Here is an 18,979-nt window from a genome sequence, read left to right as displayed (position 1 = left end):
ATTCGACACCACATTGGGCAACTTGCGTGCTGGTTGATGAGAATGAAATGATGATGAGGACAACACATCCAGTTCCTGAGTTCTCCGAGAAACATGTTGTCACCCAGCTAAGTAGGCGGACACCATTAAATATGTGATAATATTTCATATTTTGGTTGCTAAAAACTTACTGAATATTTCCAATGAGATCATAATACTGTTATTCTGGAATATTTCTCATTATTTACACAGGACAGGCCTGGCTCATTTTTATAGCTTGATTGAATAATCTTTTTTCAAGGTAATATAAAAAAGTTAAAGGTTTTTACCCCTTAAGTGATCTTATCATATTATGATACTGAAACACCCATGATGAGTCTTTCTGACCTAAAATAAAAACATGAAAAAATTACAGTATTTCATTGCTCCATGAGACAGTTGTTCATAATATGCTATTTTATTCGTGTTTAAAAGGAAAAAGTGATTTAAATGCTTTGTGTGAATCTTTTACTTATAAATATGAGCAACTGCTTTTTATGCATGAAGTTTCACATTTTAAGACAATGAGACATAATATATAGAACAAAATGAACATCTTTTGCTGCTTTGTACACAAGTTGTGTACATTACATTAGTGTGCACTCGCAACAAAACACACATGCTGTGGAGCGCTTGCTGCCATTTATACTTGGACATATGCTGATGAGCCAAAACACAAGACTAAATGCTATCTGGAGCCATTGTGCATATGTTACACAGAAGGTGAGTATAGGGGGGAGCAGAGATGAATGGGCAACAATTCTAGCAACAATACAGATTGCAAACGGAGAAATACACTGACACAATACATTTTGACAAAGGGCAGATTGTTATGGCTTGACATCTGGGAATGAGAATCTTGGAAATGATCAAGCTGGTCAGCTGTTCATGTGCAACTGTCCTGAGCATCTGAGAAAAGTGGTTGAAGGACAGCAAGACCATGAGTAGGTGTCAAGGTGCTGGGTGGTCATGATTCATCACAAAACGTGGGGGTTGGAGGCTTGCCCACTCTAAATCAGAACAGGCAGTGATATGTTGCAGATCTGAAGGCAGAGTGCTATGCTGGTGCAGGCACAAATGTTTCAGAGCACATCATTCAGCACTTATTGTTGAACATAGAGCTCCACACTGGACAACCCTTATATGTTCCCTTCTTGATTCAACAACAGCGTCAATTATGATTGCTGTTGCCACCAGATCATTGAGATTGGACCGTGGATCAATGAAAACATGTTATCTGGTTAGATGAATCATGTTTCTTGTTACACAAGGTCGACAGTTGTGTCTAGATATGCAGTCATTCAGGCGAATGGCTACTTGAAACATGTACCATGCCATGGACACGGGAAGAGGGTAGCAATATTATGCTATGGGGGTCATGCATGCAGGCCTGTATGGAAGCTGTGATAGTAATTGAAGGTGCTATGACTGCTTTTGACTACGTAAACTTTATTGTGCACCATCTGCATCCACTGACATCTGATATCTTACCCAGTGATGATAGCATCTCCATAAGAATAAGTATCCATATCAAAGGACAGACCATGCTGCAGTGGTTTGAAGAGCATGATAGTGAACTCATGTTGATGTATTGGCAACCAAAATGGAACACATCAGGGTGGCCTTTGGGCACCAGCTCCATGCCCACAGACCACCAGTACATCTGGTGTCACATAGCTTCAGAAACTTACCTCACCATTCAGAATCACTTCTATACTGGTTTTTAAAGGGAGGCCATAGTGCTATTAAGAATGTGTTCATAATGTCCCAAGTCATCAGTGTATGTGATTTTTCTTCTTCTGTTAGGCATTGTTAGCCACTTTTTATTTTCTCATGCTTGCATGCCGCATAAATACATTTCTATACCAGGTAAAGCTGTATTTTTTATTGTAGATTACAAATTATTTAGGAATAAAGAAGATGACTCACTGAAAGGCAGAAGCACTGCGTCATCGATAGGCCCACAAACAAAAGGTATAGGGCTTTGATAGCTTTCAGAATGAATTTTCTTTTTCAAGCTTGTAGGAAAAACATGCACACAAACACACACACACATATTCATTCACATGCACACGCCTGCCTCCCTACATTGTGCTCAGTCAACTGCCGGCTCTTTCCTGGCCCACGGTGAATATAATGCACATGCCTGTCTCCGTACATTGTATTCAGTTGACTGCCAGCTCTTTCCTGGACCATGGTGAATGTAGTGAGATGAGTCGGGGTGCAGGGTGAGATGGGGTGAGGGATGGAGAGAGGCGGTAGGCTGAGAGGGGGTTGGGGAGAAGAGTGTAATGGCTTGTGGGAGAGTGGAGAATGTCTGTGGGCTAGCTATGTGTGCAGGTAGAAGGGGCAGGTGGCAGACAGCTAGGCACATGATTTCACAGACTAGGGCTTTAGATAGGAGCTCACTACTAGCTAACACAAATTGGGGGTACACACACACAAACAAACACACACACACACACACACACACACACACACACAAATATATATATGCACACACACAGTATTGGATTGGGTGGGGGTTGAGGGGACAGCAAGTTACATCATGTTTAGGCCAGGCAGCCTGCAGGAGCAAATGATGTACTATAAGGAACCCTGCATGTCCCAATTCATACCATCATCCAACTGTTACCATTCCACATTCTAGCTGATCTATCCCCTGGTCACCTTCCAGGAATTCCTAACTTCCAACCTGGTCTCACCATCCTTCCCCAGGTGTCTGCCTGAGAACAACAACCTTTCGGCAGAAGAAAGGATTGCCCTGCACAACCTAAAAATGGATCCTGACCTGATCATCCTCCCAGCAGACTAAGGTTCTACCACTGTTGCGATGAACTGGAGTGACTTCCTGACAGAGGGCCTCTACCAGTTGTCTGAGACCTCCAGTACAAGCTCTGTCAAAGTGCTTCCATCCCAGAAGCCCAACATAACCTCCAATACCTGCTGAAATCCTTAGGCCATTCCCAGAATCTCCCCCTGAATCCAACTCCCTGCTCACCCCAACAACAATCCACACACCCACCTTCTACATGCTCCCTAAAATCCAAAAATCTAATAATACTGGGTGTCCCATTGTAGCTGATTACAGTTGCCCCACCAAAAGGATCTCGAACCTTGTTGACCAACATATGCAACCAGTTGTCTAAAACCTAGCCTCCCACATTAAAGATACCAACTACTTCCTGCACTGGCTGTCCACCTTCCCCACACTCTTACCTCCATGGTCCCTACTCATCACTGAAGATGCATCCTCCTTATACACCAACATCCCTCATTCTCCATGGCCAAGCCATGATTGAACACCACCTTCCCCAGTGACCTGCAGATTCCAAACTTGGCACTTCATTCCTAGTGCACCTAATCAAATACATCATAACCCATAACTACTTCACCTTTGATGGAAGGTGTACAAACAAATTCATGGCACAGCCATGGCACCAGCATGGCACCTTCCTATGTCAACTTCTTCAGGGCCAACAATATGAAATATCCCTAGCTTCCCCTGGTCTGGTTCAGATTTAATAATGACATCTGTATAATCTGGATCCAAGATCAGGACACCTTATCCTCATTCCTCCACAATCTCCAAACTTTCTGTCCCATCCACTTCACCTGGTCCTCCTCTACCCATCATGCTACCTTCCTAAAGTGTTGATCTCCTCCTCTCAGATGGCTCCATCCACACCACAATCTACATCAAACCCACCAATCACCAACAGTACATCCACTTTGACAGCTGCCACCCCTTTCATGCCAAAAAATTACTCCCATACAGCCTGGGCACTTGTGGCAGACATGTCTGCAGTTATGCTGAAGGCCTCACAAAGGCCTGGCATCCCCACACACACCTAATCCTCACACCCATCCCAAGATCTAACCAAAAAACATGGCACCCCTTATCATCTGATGCCAACTGGGACTGGTACAACCGAACCATGTCCTTCGTCAGTCCTTTGATTATCTCTCATCATGCCCTGAAATGAGGGACACCAAAACCCACATGCAAGAGGTGTTCAATCTACCCACCCAGCACCACCTACTCCAATCCCATCACAGGCTTATCATACCCCATTAGATGCCAGGCCACCTGTGAAAGCAGCCATTTTATATACTGACTCTGCTGCAACCACTGCACAGCATTTTATATTATTGTGACAATCAAACAGCTGTCAACTAGAATGAATGGTCACCACCAAACTGTGGCTGCAAACAAAGTGACAATCCAGTGACACACCATGCAGCAGAGTATAATATGTGAGATTTCAATAGCTGCTTCACAACCCAATCTATCTGGGTCCTCTCCACCACCACCAGCTTTTTGAACTGTGCAGATGGGATCTATCCTTATTCTTTATAGCACATCCTTTGTTCCTGTAACTTCCATGGCATAGACCTAACGTAAGTTGCTGTCCCCCCACCCCTCACCCACGAGTGTGTTTGTATGTTTTGTGTGTGTGTGTGTGTGTGTGTGTGTGTGTGTGTGTGTGTGTGTGTGTGTGTGTATGTGTGTGTAGTTGTGTGCTTGTATCTCAAGTACCAGTCTGTGAAATCGCATGCCCAACCGTCTGCCACCTGCCCACTTTACGAGACCCGTAGCTAGCCCACAGTTGGTTCCACTCTCTCCCACAAGATGCTAGATGCTAACCCTCCCCCGCCCCCCTCCCCAAGCCTGTCCCTGCCTCCTACCTCACTACATCCCTCATCCTACCTCACCCTGCTCCCCCACCTCACCCCAGCACACTCACCATGGACCAGGAAAGAGGTGGCAGGAGCCAGGGAGCCGGGTGTATGTATGTGGGTGACTGTATGTGTTTGTGTGCATGTTTTTCCTTGAGAATGACACATTGGTGTAAAGGTTATCAGTAGTTATTTTTCTGTCAGACAGTGCTATAGCAATACTGAGATGTGCAGAAAATGCAAACAGCAACTCAGCTGAACACTCCCTATTGAGATGTTGCACTGCAACTTCATAGGCTTTCCCAGCATAGTAACTCTTGAAAGTCTCTTCAGGTTTGCTGACAAATCCTAAAATCAACTCAATTCACTATTTAGGCAATCCAACTGTTCACTATCTTCAGGAGAATGCTGCTTCTGCTGATTAGTCCTGCTGAGAACTGATGCCAGGCTGCATATCAACATCCTATACAGGCCTCTGTACCGTACACAGTGCACACACCACCCATCATAGTTGCTGTCCTGTAAGACTGGTCAGGTGGTGCTGCAGTTAGTAGTACACCAGCACCAATGATATATCACTCTCAAAGATGATTTTCTAACACTCAGACTGGCCGCAGTGAAGAAAGTTCTGTTTTGATGCAGGATTGTACAGGGTTCCGTGTTCTGCTAAGAGAAAACCCATTGTCTCTATTAATTAAATTATCTGCCAACCTAATTTCAATTGCCTTTTTATAGACACTGTTCTAAAAACTGGAAGTGTTGGCAACTATCGCAGTTTTATCAAATTCCACACCGTGTCCCTCGCTTAAGCAATGTTCAGCAACAGCCAATTTTTCCGGCTGTTGTAGCCTCATATGATGGCGATGTTCGACGCACCTGCCATGAACTGTGTGAATTGAGTGGATGATGTAAGCCTTCCCACACTGAAGCAGAATTTTATATATACCAGGCTTCCTAAGCCCCAAATCATGTTTCACAGAGCTGAGCAGTGCCCTAATCTTGGAAGGCAGATGGAACACACACTTAATGTTAAAACCCCTTAATATTCTTACAGTCTTAAACTATATGCCCCCAGCATAAGGAATAAAGGCCACTGTTCTATGCTCCTCTTCATGCAGCTCCAGTAATGGTCCAAATTCCATAGCCTGACAAATCTGCTTCTCAGAGTATCCATGTTCCTTAAAAATAACCATCAAATGCAAAAGTTTTATGGTTAAACTGTCCCTGTCAAAAATGGCATATGCTCTGTGTACCAGAGTCCTAAGGACTACATAGACCTTTGTCATTTTTTTTCTGCGCAGATAGCAAAAATCATTGACTACTTTTAGCGCCTAATTTACAAATCTAATTCTGTCACCATCACCTGATGTAATTTGACTGCATTTCATTACCATTCTTTTATTTTTGTTGGTATTCACCTTATAACCTATTTTTAAGACACTGTCCACTCTGTTAAACCACTCTTGCCAGTCCTTTGCTGTTTCTGATGGAATTATGATGTCATCATCAGAATTCACAGTTTTTATTTCTTCTTCCTGAGCTTTAATTTATTTCCATGTTTCTAGCTGATTTTCTTTACTGCTTACTCAGTGTACAAATTGAATAATGTTGGGAAACTCTACAACCCTGTCTCACACCCTTCTCAACTACTTCTTCCCTTTCATACCCTCCAATTTAATTTAGTTTTTGTACATACTTTTCCTCCCCGTATTTAACCTCTGTTACCTCTTCCACGTACACAACCTTCTTTCATGATTTATAAACCATATATTAGAAATGGTTAAATTACACTCAGAGCTAAATACAACAAGGTGTCTTCCTCTTTTATTCCTCTCCTCCAGACCATGTTATCCTGCTATTTTCTCTTCTTGTTCTTTTCCTAATGTTTAATTCTAGTCCCCCATAACAGTTAACTTTTCATCTGCCTTACTGTTTGAATAAGTTGTTTTATTTCATCCTACTTTCTTCCAACCCCTTCACCATTTGCAAAGCTAATAGTCGTATAAACTTGTTTTAGTGTAGTAGGTGTTGGCTTTGTGTCTATATTGTCTACTACAATGCAGTTCATAGTATCTTGGAACACAAATTCGTTTTTTCTTATTTATTATTAGACCTACTCCTGCATTACCCCTATGACTATAGAAGTTATAAGGACTTATAAGGAAGGTAGGAAAATACATTTGCTTAGCAAGAGTGACAGGATACTTAAGCAATGAGAGAGACTGACTGTGGTTTAATAATCATGTTAGAAATTTGATAAATAAACAAAGAGAATTTCATCACAGATTTAAGAGAAGTAAAAACCTAACTGAGAAACGAAGGTGGAGCAAAGTGAAAATGAGTGTAAGGAGAAAAGCATTCAATGATTTTGAAAGAAAACTGTGCCATCCAATCTGAACACTGACAACATGGTGCTCAGGCTAAAACCATGTTCCTTGGCTTCAGGAAGGCTTTTTATACATTGATTGGCAACTCCATAGAGTGCTGTGTGCACAACAACTATATGATAAATAAAATTAGAAGGAAGGTCAGCATTGGCCATAATTTTGATAATTTATTAACAGAAAAATCGATTTTTGATCACATAATTATCATCTTCAGTGCTGGAAGTTAAACATATAGTGTTCAGTGAATAAGAAGCAAAAGACCACAAATACAGCTGAGTATAAACTAACTGTTGGTAAGAACATACCTTTTGCATATAAATTAAAGCTCGTAGGGACTGGTGTCTAGTTATTAGCAGTAACAGAAGCTATGAAACGATCGCAATAACTGAAGCCACTGTTTACATGCACCTATACAGCAGACCTCGGTGTGACAGGGCTTGGAACACCCTCTATGTGACATGTGTCATGTAAAGACTTAACATTACTTTATTTGGCAAACAGATTATGCAAAATACCAAATGTGCACTTGAAAATCAATAACCGAATATTTCAAATTTAAAATTGTACATTAAAAATGCATAGCAAAAAGGAGGGGGGAAATGCACATCTTGCCAACAAACACTGACATGTTATTTTCAAAACAACTTTAAAAAGGAACATGCAAGAATAAAAATCAACAGGTAAATTATAAGGTGTCAGATTACAGAACTGGAAAAAAAGAAAAATATACAAATAACATGGCATCAAAAATCGATTTCACTGTTAATAAATCATCAAAATTACGGTCAACACTGACCTTCCTTCTAATTGCATTTTATACAGTTCCACACCATCATTCAGTGAAAAAAAAAATTGAAGTTTTTTGAGTGTTAGGCCAGATTTGTGACTGGATCCAAGACTTCTGTGCAGACAGAACTCAACATGTTGCTCTTAATGGAACAAAATGAACAAATGTAGAGGTAAATTCGGGAGTACCCTAAGGAACTCTGATGATATCATTACTGTCTGCAAAATACTGGTATATAAATGATCTATTGGATAACACTTGAAGCCCCATGAAGCTGTTTGCAGATGATTTGGTTGTCTACAAGCTGGAAGCGATGCCTAATGACTTTGGTGAATTGCAGGAGAATGTGCAGAGGACTGATGAATGGTGCAGGCAGCAATGGGTACAGCAGAATGAAAGCAATCAATTAAATCAGTTATTGGAAAACAATGAATTCAGTCAATTGTACTTGTATGTATTGGTTGAATTATTCATTCAATCTTTTGAGTAAAATCATAGTATGGGAGCAAGCAAATGAAAACAATTAATTCAGTAGCTTGTAGTTTAATTTATTGGTTAGATTGTTATTCATTCATTTCTTCAGAGTGAAACAAGTCTGTTGGAGGAACCAAATAGAAAATAATCAATGCAGTCCATCATACTTTTCCATACTGAGTGACTTATTCATTCTTCTTTTCAAGTGAATCCAGTCTGTAATTTTACTGATGGTTGAAACATGTACTTGTTATTTCAACTGAAACCACTCTTTAGTGCTTTATTTGACTAAGCTATCCATCCATTTATTCTTCATCTGCTGGGGCACACAAACCTCCAGAGGACACCCCTGTCTCCAAGGTTATGCATAGATGAAAGAGAAAAAGTGCACACTAGAATCTCCCATCTGCTCTTAGTAGTGCATATCTGCTAATAACTTTTTTTAAGTAACATGCTTGTGGTAGAGGCTCAGATATTTCAAAAGTTTAACTAAACATTTCCCCATGGACAACAAATAAAGCAAGTCAACTCAGCAGAGTTCCTGGGTGTGTACATTGACTGCAAACTAAATTGGTCCAACCATATTCTAGATCTAGGAAAAAGGCTACACTCTGCAACATTTGCCTTACACATAATTGCATCAATCACACATAAGGATGCCATAAGAGCTGCTTATTTAGGATATTTCCAAGCACTTCTGTCTTACAGAATCATCTTTTGGGGCCATTAGTCCTTGACAAGAGAGTTTTTATTGCTCAGAAGAGAGCTATACAGGTCATGAATGGTGTGCAACCAAGGCACTCATCCGGAAATATGTTTAGGAAAAGGTATTTACAATGATATCTCAGAACATATACTCCCTTGTATGTTTCATTAATGAAGACCACTCTCTCTTCAAGACCAATAGTGAATATCATGGTCACAACACAAGGTCAAAAGAGGACTTTCATAGAAGCCAATCAAACTATACCCTTACACAGAAAGGAGTAAATTATACAGGCATCACAAATTACAATGCTCTACCCAGTGTCATCAAAAGTCTTGTTCCTGAAACACTGAAGTTCAAGAGCAAATTGAAGGAATACTAATACAAAAGTCATTCTATTCAATCAGTGAATTTTTTAGTGCATAGGAGGAAGTTTTTATTATACAACTGAGTTAGCCATTCAATGTAAGCAAAAATGTAAACTATTTGTCACTGTAGTGGAATATAGTTACTCAAATACTTTGATATTGTTAATTTGAATGTGTACATATGGTATTAATCTTGATGTATGGAATATGTTTTATTTCTTCTAGTGTTACATGTTGTTACTATAAATCTTGTCATGAATTAAGCATATTGTGTTCTGCTGTAATGTTAACATTGTAAAAATACTGACTCATTCCATATCCTTGCAACTGCATTGCTATCATGATAAATGGAACTCGCAATAAAATAGAATAATTTAAATCTATTATTTAATATATTATTTTCAATGTGCTGATTCCCGTGGTGCATATAGTTTCACTGGAAAATCTGTTATCATAAGATGTGACTAATTAAACTTTTTACTGCATTATGACTTAGCAATTATTGTATGAGCTAATATGTATTTATAGACTTAATTCCAAGAATATATCTCCGAAAAAACTGAAATAACATCACGGTGTGGACTCATCATTTGTAATTATTATGTCATGAAGGGTAAGTTTATAAGTACTTCATTTGTAAATGAATCTGAATCCTGTAAGATATAATGGAACTACAATAAAGTAAATACATCTACCATTATCTCATTGTAAATTAGTTTTGAGGATCATTTTCTTTGTAGACATAAGCTGTAGTTAGTCAGAGAATATTATTCCATTCAGATTGTGATCTCAGAGGTTTTAGCAGGACAAATGTGAATATAAAATTTTTGATAATGTCAGATTACAATCTATACATTACATGAGAATGACGTTTTAACCTACCTTACTGTAGTTAAAAAGCTTACTTACTTTATTAAAATGCCAATGCTTTAACTGTAATTACCCCTGTTTCATTTGTTTATTTGTATCCCACAGGTGGAGCAAACATGCCAAAAGCAGACAGCAGTCGCTTATTAGTAGGAACATGGTGGCTTGTCGTCCTTGTCCTAGTTACATCATACAGTGGAAACTTGGTGGCTTTCCTTACATTTCCAATACTAGAAGCACCTTTGACATCTGTTCGCCTTATGCCAGGAAGGGGACTTTCTTGGGGTCTGATAACTGGTTCTTCATTGGAACAGTTACTAAAAGTACAGTATCAAATTTAAATTACTTTCTGTCTCATTCAATTTACGTTTGTTCTTGAGTTTCCAGTCATTTATATTTTTGCATACATTTATGATTACTTTATCATCATTTATAGACCATTCACCAGTGACAATTTCTTGTTTATATACCTGTGGAATATTTCAATCAGCACAAAATTATAATATCTCCCCACCACCTTGCCTTTTATTGCCTTCATGACGTGAACATTCCATAGAAAACCACATTAGTCACTAGATAATTGATGGACATTGAAACTGCAGTGGGTACAAAATGTTTCTATAAGCTTAAGATGGTGTTACAGATTTTCAGTTTTATGAAGATACATGGAATTTAGCACTCATAAAACGTTAGCTATTACTGCAGGTGTAAATACCACTTAGAATTGTAGCTCCCGGGAGTTGTGTACTTGTGATTTCAAGGAAGGAAGGACAGGAAGGGAATGTCCCATCGACATTCAGGTCATTAGAGATAGAGCACAAACTCACATTGTGTCAGGATTTTGGAAGGAAATCTGCTGTGCCTTTTCAAAGGAACCATCCTGGCATTTGCCTGCAGCGATTTAGGGAAATCATGGAAAAACTAAATCTGGATGGCCGGATGCGGGTTTGAACCATCGTCCTCCCAAATGCAAGTCCAGTTTTCTAACCACTGCATCATCTTGCTTGGTACCTGTTATATCAGTACCAGAGGTACCTCAAGTACTATCCTCTCCTGTGGATACTGTCTCTGCAGAAAGTACAGGATCTGTCATTACTCGTCCATTTGATTGTGAGTAACACGTCAATGTTAGATCTAGGCATCCTGTACAGGGTGGATAGGGACCAGGGAGGGCTCATGGTGTTGTACTGATACTTCTAACCAACAAGTTTTAGGTGCTTTATCTCACAGAAACTAAAACTGCGCCAGTGGAACTCACTTCCCCTGTTTTGGGGAAACTTGTTTTGTACTGTCTCAAGAGAAGACAAATACAAAAGGGTAGGGATCAATTAATTGTTAGCAGTTCAAACGTACAGCAAACGATGGTACCCCTTAGGGAAATGGCAAAAGGGACACGAAAGAAAACCAGGTGCACTCAGGATTTATGCCTGTCGGCCTCATTCAGCATGTTGAAGAGACTATTCCAGCAGCCATTGAAGGAACAGGGTGAAACCAGCTGCAGATTCTGGTACAGGTTGGAACAATTGATGCCTCTCATCTGGACTCCGAAGTCATACTTGGGCCTTTCCAGTGACTGGCAGAGAAGGTTGAGAAGACCAGCCTTGCGCATGGGATTTCAATGAAGCTCACAAATTGTAGCATTGTCCCGCAGAACTGATATTGACCCTTTGGTTCTGAGTCAAGAGGAAGACTGAACCAGAGACTTCGAAGATATTGTGACAAGATAGACTGTGATTTCTTGGACTTGTACCATAGGGTTGAGAATTGTAGGGTTCTCCTAAATGGGCCAGATTTGTACTATACATCAGAGGCTGCTAACCAGGTAGCTGACTGTGCATGGGGTGCACACAGTGGTTTTTTAGATTATGCAACTCTCCATAGAGTGATAGCTGTAGGTAGCCCAGAATTATCAATGTAAGATTAAAAGAAATGCTTCCCACAGGTGAGATTATTAAAATCCTAGTGATAAACTGCCAAAGCTAGTTGAAACCTGAAACTGATAGCAGTGAGGTTTTGGGAAAGAATTTAAGTGTATATCAAAAGGATAGGAGAATGGGAAATGGTGGTGGTGTATCTGTTGCAGTAGACAAGAAACTCAAATCCGCAGAGATATAAATTGCTGCTGCATGTGAGATCCTAGAATTGATACTATATATTGAGCTATTGGTTGGAAATAGAGATATATTACTTGCAACAAATTTCATAAAGGAATAAGTGTACTGAGAAGCAGTGGTTAGAATACAAAGTTTCTTGAAGAGGTTTCTACATGATGTTCTTGAATTTACACCACAAATGATTCTTGTTATATGCTTTTGCCTACTAAAAACTTTTGCTTGGTTTGATGAGTTATCCCAGAATATGATCCCATATGACATAACAGAATGAATGTAAGCAAGGTATGCAGTATCAGGGGTGGGCATAAAATGATGATTGGATCCTTCTATGGCCCACCAGACTCATCACCTGATGTAACTGAAATCCTTAGAAAAAACCTCAGTTTACTTGTATGTAAGTTCCCCAATCACACTGCAATCAATGGTGGAGACTTTATCATCTAACAACTGATTGGGAAAATTATAGTTTTGTTAGTGGTGGGTGTGATACAGTATCCTGTTTAGATTAGATTCAGTTTTTGTTCCATAGACCCCGAAATGAGATGATTCTCATAAATGAGATGATTCTCATGGGTGTGAAACATGTCAGAAAGTATAACATAAAAAACATAAAACATTTTAACATAATGCTTACTACCCTGATCATTTGTCAGCAGGGTGTCAAAATAGGTGAATACGTTACAGTATACTGCAACTGCTAATATTTTCAGAATTAATACACTGTCAGAATGAAACATTGTTATGCTGTTTTAATAAGTTTATCATACACAATATACCAAATCTTGACTGTTGTGAACAAGTGCTGTCAAAACTGAAATCCAACAGACATTTTTACTTAATCTGGCCTAACAGTCCTCGTCAAGATATTCGTCTGTAGAGTAAAAGGAGTTGCTTGTCAAAAAGTCTTTCAAACTCTGTTTAAACTGTGCTTTATCTAAAACTAAGTTTTTAATGGTTGCTGACAATTTACTGAAAATGTGTGTTCCTAAATGTTGGACCCCTTTTTGTATCAAGGTAAGTGATTTTAGGTCTTTATGTAGATTGTTTTATTCCTAGTACTGACCTATTGGTTGGAAATAAAGATATATTACTTGCAACAAATTTCATTAAGGAATAAATGCACTGAGAAGCAGTGCTTGGAATACAAAGTTCTTTGAACAGATTTCTACATGATTTTCTTGAATTTGCACCACAAATGGATCATATTATACACTTTTGTATGCTAAAAACTTTTGGTTGGTTTGATGAATTATCCCAGAATATGAACCCATATGCCTTAACATAATGAATGTAAGCAAAGTACGCAAGTTTTTTTCATATTTGTATCTCCTACACGTGACATCATTCTCACTGAAAATACAGACTTGTTTATGCACTTCAGCAATTCTGTAGTATGCCCTTCCCAACTGAATTTATTATCGAGTTGTAATCCCAGATATTTAACAGTGTCAACCTCTTCAATCTGTATGTCTTCATATTTTATACACATGCTGGAAGGAGATCTCCTATAGGTTCTGCACTGCATATAGTGGGTCTTCTCAAAGTTTAATGACAGTGAATTAGCTTCAAACCATTTGTTAATGTCAGTAAAAATTTGATTAGAAACCATTTCTAAACCTGTGCTTGACTTGATGCTTATTGCAATGTTTGTATCATCTGCAGACAAAACAAACTTAGCATCTGGCAACATAACAGACTAAAGCTCATTAATGTACACAAGAAAAAGTGACACATCCAGGATGGAACCTTGGGAAACACCAGATGTAACTAATTCCCAATCAGACAAAGAATGACTGCTTACTGTGCAGGTATTTTGCAATGGCACCCTTTGTTTCCTGTTAGTAACGTTAGGTAAGACTCAAACCATTTTGCAGCATTGCCAGTGACACCATAATGTTCTAATTTATTTAAGAGAACACTGTGGTTCACACAGTCAAAGGCTTTTGACAGGTAACAGAAAATGCCCGTCACTTCTAATTTATTATCAGATGAATTAAGTACATTCTCACTGTAAGTGTAAATTGCTTTCTCTATATCATAACCCTTAAGAAACCCAAACTGTAACTTGGAAAATATGTTATTTGCAGTCAGGTGCGTAAGGAGACACTTGAAAACAAGCTTTTCAAATATTTTTGAAATTGGCTGATGGTTTGACGGTATTTCTTTATCCCCCTTCTTGTAAAGAGGCTTAACTTTAGCATATTTTAGCCAATCTGGAAATTTTCTGCTGATAAGAGATTGATTACATAAATAACTTAAGATAGAATTCAGTTTTCATGAGCACTCTTTCATTAACTTCATTGATATGTTGTCATACCCACTAGAATACTTAGATTTTAAGAATTTTATGATGGATGCTACTTCTTTGGGACACATGACTGTCATTTCTATTTTACTGAAGTTATTTTTAAAGACTGGTCTCAGATACTCCATTGCACTCTTCACCAAACCTGATAACCCCAAGCTGTCACTAACAGATATAAAGTACTTGTTTAAGAGCTTTGCAACACTTGTTATCAATGTTTCATTTATTTTTAGAGCTATCTGTTCTTCTTCCTTTTTGGCCCCACCTGTCTCTGTCTTCACTATATCCTATACAGTCTTTATTTTGTTACCTTATGTAATTATCTTTTTCTCATAATAAAGCTGCTTTAATTTCTAGGTTACTTGCTTCAATATTTTGTAGTATTCTTTGTAATGTATTGCAATGCTAACATCAGAGCTGTTCCTAGATAGTAGATACAGTCTCCTTTTTGTCCCACATGATATCTTTATTCCTTGTGTAATCCATGGTTCATTTTGGACTTCTGTTTGATTTTAGTTACCTTTAGGGGAACGAAGTTTTCAAAAGTGGAAGTAACTTTGTTAATGAATGCTATAAGTTTTCCATTTGAGTCAGAAGTATTGTAAACATCTATTCAGTTCATATTGTTGAGCAGTCTCCTGAAATTCTCAGTTTTTAACTGATTTATTATCCTCTCTGTACTCAGATTTAATAGGTTTTTTTACCCTGATAGGTTTCAATAATTAACACTACATTCAGCATGCCATGATCAGATAGCCCATTTACTGTCAGTTGTGTGATATGACTCTTTTTCCTAGTTGTGTCTACAAAGATATTATCAGTAGCAGTCTGAGAGCATTAACATATCCTAGTTGCAATGTTCACAGTAGGAACTAAATTGAATGATAGTGTCACTGATTGCAATGATTGTTCACTGACAGAGCTTTTCAATAAATCCACATTAAAATCACCTCTATTTCTTTGTTTTTTTTACTGTGAGATGGGACAACAGAGCTTCCAAATTTTTTATTAAGAGGTTAAAATTTCCTGAAGGTGCTCTGTGTATACTTATTATTATAAAGGACTTATTATGAAACACTATTTATGTTGCATGAGCTTCTAAGTGCTGCTCTGAGCAAAATTTATTTATATCAGCAGTCTTGAAATCAAAGCAGTTTTTGAGAAACTTGGCAACTCCTTGTTTCTCAATATTTTCTCTACAGAAGTAAGAAGCTAACTTGAATCCTAAAACATTTAACATATATGTGCCAGTGGGCACATGATATTCAGAGAGGCAGATTATATCAACTGGCTAGCTTAACTATAATTTTTCAACACAAGTAATCAATCCATTAAGCTTACTATTAGTCCTCAGATATTGTGGTGCAGTAAGGATAACTGATTTTGTTCACTGGCAGACTTACAGTTTGATGAACCTAATTTTTCTGTCAATTTTTGAGTATCTGTAGTTTCAATCAAAGGCTGTTTGCATCAACTGTGTAAATTAAAATTTGCTTCCTGCCTACCCATTTTATCAGTGTGAATGTTGTTTTCAGCTTGCCTCTGAACATCTTTTGTTTCTGCCCTCCCTACTTATAAAAACTGCTGTTCTGTCACTCGTAACCACTGGTACTTTACCACTTGTGATTGTGCCCCCTCAGTCTTAAGTTATTTGTTATTAGCCCAGATATAATCTCAGTTGTGGGTAAAGTAGATGGTAGATTTCAGTTTATTGGTAGAATACTGGAGAAGTGCAATCAATCTACAAAGGAGATTGTTTACAATTCGTTCATGTGATCCATCCTAGAATATTGATCAAGAGTGAATGGAACAGGAAGAAATTTTGGAAATAAATGTGGTAAGGACTATGGAATCAAACTGCTGAAGTCATCATATTCTGTGACTACAAAAATGCATGATAGGAGCTGAGCATCATGGTTTCACTCACATATGTTCTAAGTTTATGTAATAGGTATGTTACTCTTAATAATTTAGGGCATATAGAACCTGTGTGGAGATCCAGGTTAATCTGGAATCCAATTGTAAACACAGAAGTTTAACAGCATAAAATTGTTGTATAAACTGAAAATTACATTTTCAGTTTTATTCTGGTTTACAGTAAATTCATTGTCTTTAAGCCAGATGTTAGAAATTCTTAGGTTGACTTTGATTTATACCTTGGTGTCCTCCATATGTTTTCCAGTTACATTAGAAGTGGTATCATCAGTATATAGAACAGATTTATGTGGCATAATACTAGGTAGATCATTAATATAGATTATAGATAATAAAGACCCAGTATGTAATCTTGAGGCACACCTCATGAAACATCTGAGAATCTATAGCCCGTACCATTAAAATGTACCTTCTGCTTCCTATTATCAAGATACAGTTCCATAGTGAGTTCTGTATCTCAGATGCTATAGCACCTCCGTTGATTTATTGGAACCTGATGACTCACAGAGTCAAATGCCTTGCTCAGGTCTATCAGTAAGGCACAACAAATGATTTTGCTTCAGAGGCACTGAATGTTGTTGAGACAGCATTTTCAACAGCTTTCAATGTAGATGAATTTTTCCATGTTCTTCATAACTGGAATTAATAAAGAAATTATTCATTTCATCAGGTGTGTTAATGATAGCATCACAAGCAATTCTATCAGTATTACCCAGTTCTGATTTGACAACTCTCCTAGCGGCCTTCCATTTGTTTTGTGATCACTAAATATAATAATTATTTGCTATTTGTTTCTGTTTTACAATTTCTGATCTGTACATCTTCTTTAGTTGAAGGTCCTGAAGTCTATCATCTTCACTGTTTTTTGATCCGTTAACGCTTTGCCGTCCACATGTCTCATACAAATTTATTGGCCTGGTGCCAGCAAAGCTAATTCAGATTAATTGGCTTGTTGCCGGCCATTCTTGACATATCGGGAGATTATAAATTGTTAAGTTTTACTAATCTCATCATTAGTTTTCATAAGTTCTCAATCCTGTTCCCCTACTTTCATGAAATTTTGAAGATATACATACATAAATAAATACAAAACTTGTTTGTTTCATATATTTGTTTATTTGCATTGTCTTTGGTACTTAGTATTTCTCTTTCATATGATATGCAGCAAAACAGTCCCTAAGATGTAACCCAACTCCACAAGACTTGAACATTAAGTTTGTTATTGTTCTTTTTTTGTTTTTGGAATATACATGGCAGTTTCTTCATTTTTGTTTTTGTTTATTTGTCTCCGAAATAAATATTAGTTGGTGTTGCTTTATGTGACTGGAAAGTCTGTCAACTGGATGACGATGAGACATATGCAATGTCGAGCCAACCTACAAGGTTTGCTCAGAAGCAGCTACATGCTCTTTTATCCATTAATCAGACACTTTCAACAAAAAATCGTGAAATCGGAGACTCATGTTCTGTATTGAAATATTGACATGTACAGAATGCATTAAATAATGCACAGTTAAAGAGGTGCATGCAAACATTTTTAGACTATTTAATAGTTATTCTGTATATAGGGTAATAATTCAAATATTGGTCTGCCTGATCCACTCCTTTCATATATTTGTTATAGTGTAATAATCTTTCAGGTTTTTTTATTGTGTAATTGGTTTTTCTACATTTTCTTTGAGTGTCAGGCAAAGTGGCATTATGTATTGTAGAGATTATTTATATCATTTTAGTTTTTGAAGCTCTCCATACCTGTGCGAGTACTTCACCTCTCTGTTGATGGTATAAAGTCTCTCTGATGAGCACTTATATTGAGTGAGTGTCTCTCTCTATATGTTTCCCACCTTGTGCTTATCTTTATATGCATGAGTGACTGTGTGTGCTCTGTTGTGTTGAATACCTACACCGTTTGTTTGATACAGGGCGATGTGTGAAACTGCTTTCACACTACACGCTTCCGTTGTTGTAGCGATCTGCTCCATCTGCTGCAGATGCTGTATTGAAGCCGAAAGTGATAATCAAAGTGGTGGAGAAATATTCATCTGGGCTCTGTTGCATAGCAATCAGATTTGCTTTCAGTTCTTAGAAATGTCCAACATTGGTGGATTTAAATGATCTGTGAAATTACTTTAAAATCTTGCAATGGCGTCGATTTCTACTTCACAAGAATGAAACCTCTTAATGAATTACTTTTTAACAAAAACAAAGACTTCCTATACTGAGAATAATTATCTGAGTGCTAACCGCCACAGAGTAATAAAGAATATCTTTGTCTCTCCCTCTAGCACCGTCACGTCATGTCACGCTTCTTTCCCTCATATTGCATGATACACCATAA

General features: G+C 38.0%; 1 protein-coding gene across 2 annotated transcripts in view; it reads left to right on the top strand.

The window, feature by feature from the left end:
- Window positions 1–18,979, top strand: part of LOC126474501 (ionotropic receptor 93a) — a 198,241-nt gene that overhangs the window by 127,091 nt on the left and 52,171 nt on the right. For both annotated transcript variants that reach the window (XM_050101977.1, XM_050101971.1), the window contains exon 12: window positions 10,396–10,610. In XM_050101977.1, the coding sequence (XP_049957934.1) occupies window positions 10,396–10,610 (215 nt within the window). The remainder of the gene's footprint in view (window positions 1–10,395; window positions 10,611–18,979) is intronic.

Source organism: Schistocerca serialis, chromosome 1, assembly GCF_023864345.2.
Source record: "Schistocerca serialis cubense isolate TAMUIC-IGC-003099 chromosome 1, iqSchSeri2.2, whole genome shotgun sequence".
NCBI lineage: Eukaryota > Metazoa > Arthropoda > Insecta > Orthoptera > Acrididae > Schistocerca > Schistocerca serialis.
The sequence above is the reverse complement of the archived record's forward strand: the minus strand, read 5'-3'. Positions and strand labels throughout refer to the sequence as shown.